Genomic DNA, 7260 nt, shown 5'->3' with positions numbered 1-7260 from the left:
TGAATACTCTATCAAAAAGTCAAGAAAATTGAGCATTACTGTTCGCAAATTGACTGCCATGTTTCCCTACATTACAACAGTAACCATACTTCAAAAAGTTATTCTGGCTGCGATGCCCTGAGATTGTGAAGGGTGCTATTTAAATGACAGTTCGTTGTTTCTTTGGATGAGGGTTGTCGCCATTTTGAGATAAACCATGGTTGAATGTGGGCAGAAACAAGAGCACAGATACTGCAAGTAAAGAAAAAAAAGGAAGATTTTCATTTATATAGCAGATGTCCAAAGCGTTTTACAGCCAATGAAGTACTTTTTTTTAAAAAGTGGAGTCACTGTTGTAATGTAGGAAATGCAGCAACCAATTTACAAACAGCAATGTGATAATGACCAGATAATCTGTTTTAGTGATGTTGATTGAGGGATAAATATTGGCCATGACACTGGGGATAACGCCCCTGTTCTTCTTCAAAATAGTGCTGTGGAATCTTTACGTCCACCTGAGAGAGCCTTGGTTTAACGCTTCATCCGAAAGGTGCCCTCCGACAGTGCAGCACTGGAGAGTCAGCCTAGATTCTTTGTGCTCAAATCTCTGGAGGGGGACTTGAACTCACAACCTTCTGACTCAAAGGCGAAGGTTGTGGGTTCAAGTCCCCTGTCCAGAGACTTGAGCACAAAACACAGCGAGGCTGATACTCCAGTGGGCACTGCCACTCAGCCGCACTGTCCACAGTGAATAACCGGTGTAATGAATGGTTGGTCGCGATCCTACAACACACCGCGGGTTGGGTTTCCAAGATGGCGGCTGGAGAATAGCCCCTATCTCCAGCGCGGAGAGCTCGGTTGCTACTGGTTTCCGTCTGTCTCGTCCTGATCCGAAGTGAGCCGCGATGCCGAAGGTGGTGTCTCGCAGCGTGGTGTGCTCCGACACCCGGGACCGCGAGGAATATGACGACGGCGAGAAACCCCTGCATGTTTATTATTGTCTCTGCGGACAAATGGTGCTGGTCCTCGGTAAGCACGCGCCTCAGTTTCGACAGGCCCCGAAGCCCCGGTTTCGAGTATTGGCTTGTTCGGGGGTGAGGACCTTCTCAGGCAGGGCACGAATATACATGCGAAACGGGGTTTTTACAGTAAATGCGGGGAGGGGGGAGCATTTTTTTCTCTTTAGGATTTAAAAATTAATATTACAGATGAGATTTGGGAAGTTTGACAGATTATTTTTAGTTATAAATTAACCAAAAGTATCATGAAGCAATATGGTGTAAAATCAACTTAGATAAAGTGGAAGTAAAGCCCTGAAGTACAATGGGATGGCATATATAGAATAAATCTGGTTCTGTGAAGGTACATGGCAAACGTGGTGGTATGGTGAGATGGCATGTCTGAGAATGTGTGGTACTGCTGTGTGCTGGGAGTAAAATAAATATGTATGAAGGGAATCTGAAATAAAGATAGTAGCTGGAAACACCATCTGAAAAGGGAAAATACAAGTTAACATTTTGGGAGAGGATTTGTGTCAGAACTGAAAAAGGGTGATGGGAAAACGTCTTCAGGTGTGAGCCTGGGCTAAGTGGTAGAACTCTTCTCGAGTCAGAAGGTTGGGACTTGAACACATAACCGAGGCCAACACTTCAGTGAAGTGCAGCGTGCATGCTATGGTCAGTTTCTTCAGGTGCTTGTCATAAGAACATAAAAAATAGGAGCAGGAGTAGGCCATTTGGCCGCTTGAGCTTATTTTCTACCTCAACTCCACTATCCCCCAAATCCCTTGATTTCCTTAATATCCAAAAATCTGTCGATCTCTGTCTTGAATATGCACAACGACTGAGCTTCCACACCCCTCTGGGGTAGAGAATTCCAAAGATTCACCACCCTCTGAGTGAAAAAGTTTCTCCTCATCTCAGTCCTAAATGGCTGACCCCTTATAGATCCCTGGTTCTCGACTCCCTAACCAGGCAAAACATCCTCCCTGCATCTACCCTGTCAAGCCCTGTAAGAATGTTGCATGTTTCAATGAGATCACCTCTCATTCTTCTTAACTCTAGAGAGTATAGGCCGAGTCGACTCAATCTCTCCTCATAGGACAATCTCCCCATCCCAGGAATCAGTCTGGTGAACCTTCGTTGCATTCTCTCGATGGCAAGTATATCCTTCCTTGGGTAAGACCTTGGCAGTCCTTAAAGGGACTGAAGGAGCTGACACCAGAAAGGGAAGCTTGACATTTTTTTTTTTTACTTGCCTCCTTGTGGAGCCGGCAGTAGCAGAAGTACTCCTAGCTCCATATTCAATCTATGGCCACTGCCAGCCAGCCACCACTCGCGTCACCTCCTGATTTCTCTCTCTTACCTCCTCCTCCTCCCCCCCCCGGTCCCCCTCTTCTCCGTGATCCCTGCAGCACCCAACTAGTTACTGGTTGCCAACCAGAGAATGAACCATTTGTCCCAACTCACTGTTCTCCGTTAGTTAGCCAATCCTCTATCCATACTAATATATTACTTCCAACCCCATGAAATTTTATCTTGTACAGTAACCTTTTATGTGGCACCTTGTCAAATGCCTTCTGCAAGTCCAAATACACCACATCCACTGGTTTCCCTTTATCCACCCTGTTCATTACATCCTCAAAGAACTCCAGCAAATTTGTCAAACATGACTTTCGCTTCATAAATCCATGCTGCCTTTGCCTGACCAATTTTTCCTTTTCCAAATGTCCTGCTTCTACTTTAATAATGGACTCCAACAATTTTCCAACCACAGATGTTAGGCTAACTGGTCTATAGTTTCCTGCATTTTGTCTGCCTCCTTTTTTTAAATAGGGGCATTACATTTGCAGTTTTCCAATCTGCTTGGATCTCCCCAGAATCCAGGGAATTTTGGTAAATTACAACCAATGCACCCACAATCCCTGCCGCTATTTCTCTTAAGACCCTAGGGTGCAAGCCATCAGGCCCAGGGGATTTATCTGCCTTTAGTCCCATTATCTTACTGAGTACCACCTCCTTAGTGATTGTGATTGTGTTAGGTTCCTCCCCACCTCCCCCTATAGCCCCTTGACTATCCACTGTTGGAATATTGTCAGTGTCCTCTACCGTACAGACTGATGCAGAATATTTCAGAGTTTCTGCCATCTCCATGTTCCTCATTACTAATTCCCCGGTTTTGTCCTCCAAGGGACCAACATTTACTTTAACCACTCTCTTCCTTTTTACATACCTATAGAAACTCTTGCTGTCTGTTTTTATATTTTGTGCTAGTTTACTTTCATAGTCTAGCTTCTCTTTCTTAATCATTTTTTTTAGTCGTTCTTTGCTGGCTTTTAAAAGCTTCCCAGTCTTCTGTCCTCCCACTAGTTTTGGCCACTTTGTATGCCCTTGTTTTTCGTTGGATACTGTCCTTTATTTATTTTTAGTTAAAAAAGGAGGCAGACAAAAAGCAGGAAACTATAGACCAGTTGCCACAGATGGCTATCTTTTCTCTTACATCCTTTCCTCCTCACTGGAATATATTTTTCTTGAGAGTTGTTAAATATCTCCTTAAATGTGCACCACTGTTCATCAACCGTCCTATACGTTAATCTATTTTCCCAGTCCACTTTACCCAACTCTGCCCTCATACCTTCATAGTCTCCTTTATTTAAGCTTTGTACGCTGATTAGGATCCAGCTTTCTCACCCTCCATCTGAATTTGAAATGATCATTCATTCCGAGGGGATCCTTTACTAGGAGATTGTTTATTAATCCTGTCTCATTACACAGGACCAAATCTGAGATGGCCTGCCCCCTGGTTGGTTCTGTTACAAGGAACCCGTCCTTTATGCAATCTATGAACTCCTCCTCCAGGCTACCCTGACCAATTTGATTTGTCCAATCAATATGGAGATTAATATTACCCGTGATTATTGCTGTTCCCTTTTCACAAGGCACCACTATTTCCTGGTTTATGCTCCGATCTACTGTTAGGGTGCCTATAGACTACGCCCACCAGTGACTTTTCCCCCCTTATTGTTCCTTATCTCCACCCAAACTGTTTCAATACCCTTATCATTTGAGCCAATATCATTTCTTACTATTGCAGTGATTCTATCCTTTATCAATAGAGCTACCCCACCTCCTTTTCCTTGCTGTCTGTCCTTCTGGATTGTCAAATACCCCATAATATTTAATTCCTGGTCATCTTGCAACCATGTCTCTGTAATGGCTATCGGATCATTCCCATATGTCTCAATTCGTGCCGCCAACTCATCTATTTTGTGACAAATGCTACGTGCATTTAGACAAAGTGTCTTTAAGTTTGTTTTTTTTACCCTTTTTCCCTGCTTGTTTCCTCTCTCCTTCAAACTCACTTTCTTTATTTTTGCTTTCTAATTCCAGCTTTACTCCTCTCCCTACTGAATCTATTTTCAGGTTCCCATCCCCTTGCCAGGCTAGTTTAAACCCTCCCCAACAGCACTAGCAAACTCCCCTGCGAGGATATTGGTCCCGGCTCTGTTGAGGTGCAACCTGTCCGGCTTGTACAGGTCCCAGCTCCCCCAGCAGCGGTCCCAATGCCTTCGGAAACTAAAGCCCTCCCCCCTGCACCATCTCTCCAACCACTTATTCATCTGCTCTTTATTGACTGGCATCTATTATTCTCTACTATTGGTGGAGTTGCTCAACATAAAGAATAAAGGATTTAGTTCTTGTGGCTGAAGCACCTTTTTCCATACTTGTCTCAAAATCTGTTGTACTCAGCAGCTGCACACCTGCCTGCTAGATCACACTGATCCTGGCCACACTGCCAAGACCAAATTCCAACAACTTGTATTTATGTAGCGCCTTTAACGCAGTAAAACGTCCCAAGGCACTTCACAGAAGTATTAAGACAAAAATAATTGACACTAAACCACATAGGGAGAAATTAGGGCATGTGACCAAAAGCTTGGTCAAAGAGGTAGGTTTTAAGGAGCATGTGAAAGGAGGAAAGAGAGCTGGAGAGGTTTAGGTAGGGCATTCCAAAGCTTAGGGCCTTGGCAGCCACAGGCACGGCTACCAATGGTTGAACGATTGATTATAATCAGGAATGCTCAAGAGGGCAGAATTAGAGGAGCGCATAGGGTTGTGGGGCTGGAGGAGATTACAGAGATGGGGAGAGGTGGGATTTGAAAACCATGAGAATTTTGAAATCAAGGCGTTGCTTAACCTCATTTGTTTGATAGTGGGAGTGAAGTCTGCCGAGACCCGAGCCCCTGCACTTGAAACAGTGGTTCACGCATCTGACCCTGTTTGTCTACCTGCCTATGAACCATGACCTTGTCGTGTTGCTGACAGGGGAATGTTTGTGTTTTTACCCCACATCTCCAAGGAATGGGGCCTTGACAATATTCAATAACAGGAAAACAGAATTAATTCCCCGAATGAGGGTAAGCTGATAACGCACAAGCACTGAAGATACAAATTAAGTCATGCAAATACCATGCTCTACAGCTAACTGTCAAGTATTCTGTTTGTGCCTCGAGGGTTATCTCCTGAGTCCAGCAGTTTTTTGTTCTGCCTTTTGTGAAAATCCCACAAGCAGAGATTAAAGTAAAAAAAAAAATATGACAGGTACAGCTTCAGCAGTATAAATGTTTAATAAATTACTGTGAAGTAATCTTATTTTTCTAGCTCCCTTGTGATTTACCATTGCATTTTAAATTAATTTCGGTGGGGTGCTGACCCAGTTGTGCAACAAACATTTCAGTTCTTTATTCAGCTGATGAACTTTTTATATCCTTTTTAGAATATTTATCTATATAAATGCATTGCAAGGGATTTAAACACGAGGGTGAGAATTTAAAACTTGAAGCACCGGGGGACTGAGCCAGTGTAGGTCAGTGAGCACTGGGGTGATGGATTGGTGGTGCATCGTGTGGGATAGCATATGAGCAGCAGAGTTTTGGATGAACTGACGATGCGAGGTCAGTCAGGAGAGCATTGGAATAGCCAAGTGTGGAGGTTACAAAGGCATGTATAAAGGTTTCGGCAGCAGACGGATGGGGGCAGGCGATGTTGGCGATGGAAACAGTCTGGTTCAACCTGAGGCAATGGCTGGGGAGGGGGATGGAGACATGGTGCAGAAGGTCGAGCTGGATGTCAGCAGTGTACACGTGGAACCTGACTCCTTGGGGTAATTTTGACTTTGGATAATAGTGTAAAATGGGCGATTATCTTTCAGCTGCCCATTATACATCTCGCCCGATTTCCATTTCTATGGAAGTCAATTTAAATTTAAATTTTCTTTCCTTCTCGTCATCTGAAACCATTGACACTTTGCACAGTATTCGTGCAAGCTGCTGCTTATACATTTTTTAGGTTTTGTTGATGTAGATATTACGACAAATCAAGTTTTGGTAAATATAATCTGATTTATTAGACCATATCTGGGCTGCTGGAAAGTGTATTCAGTCGAATGATCAAAACCTTGCATATGGAAAAAGTCTATTTTTAATGAGATAGCGGGATGTGTAGTTTTACAGTTGCCAATTGCCTTCTGGTAGTTCACCAACTAACCATTTTTCACGTGTGGGCCTATATTGTGAGATTTGGCAGGTTATTTGATGCTAAGCCACCACAGCTCTAAGATTCCGCCCTTACCTGACAACCACACAAACATTAATCACTGGATAGTTATCGAGAGTGGGAGACCTAACTGCTTTTTTCACTTCCAAAATTGGGGGCACTGATGCTATTTTTAGCACTCCTATCACCACTGCCTTACCTGAGGAAAGACAAACCAGGCACAAATCAGGGATCAAAACTGAAGACAACCTTGGTCTGTATGACTCTGCTACACATTGAAATTGTCAGTCTACTTGTCCGACATCCCGTTCTGGATGAGAAGAAATTTTCTCCAATTGAATATTGGGAAGACTGAAGCCATTGTTTTCGGTCCCTGCCACAAACTCTGTTCCCAAGACACTGATTCCATCCCTCTCCCCAACTCCTGTCTGAGGCTGAACCAGACTGTTCACATACTTGGTGTCATATATTTGACCCTGGAATGAGCTTTCGACCACATATCTGCAGCATAACTAAGACCACCTATTTCCACCTCTGTAACATTGCCTGTCTCCATCCTTGCCTCAGCTCATCTGCTGTTGAAACCCTCATCCATGCCTTTTGATACCTCTAGACTTGACTATTCAAATGCACTCCTGGCTGGCTTCCCACATTCTACTCTACTTAAACTAGAGGTAATCCAAAACTCAACTGCCCGTGCCCTAACTCGACCAAGTCCCGCTCACCC

At 43.8% G+C, this 7260-nt stretch overlaps 1 protein-coding gene across 1 annotated transcript in view; it reads left to right on the top strand.

The window, feature by feature from the left end:
• Positions 1–739: 739 nt before the first annotated feature.
• The window catches only part of steep1 (STING1 ER exit protein 1), a 63757-nt gene continuing 57236 nt past the window's right edge, over positions 740–7260 (top strand). Inside the window, exon 1 of the mRNA XM_070882043.1 lies at positions 740–1008. Within this exon, the coding sequence (XP_070738144.1) occupies positions 885–1008 (124 nt within the window). The 5' untranslated portion in view covers positions 740–884. The remainder of the gene's footprint in view (positions 1009–7260) is intronic.

This window comes from Pristiophorus japonicus, chromosome 6 (genome assembly GCF_044704955.1).
Source record: "Pristiophorus japonicus isolate sPriJap1 chromosome 6, sPriJap1.hap1, whole genome shotgun sequence".
NCBI classification, from domain to species: domain Eukaryota; kingdom Metazoa; phylum Chordata; class Chondrichthyes; family Pristiophoridae; genus Pristiophorus; species Pristiophorus japonicus.
This window is presented reverse-complemented; position numbering and strand designations above follow the sequence as displayed.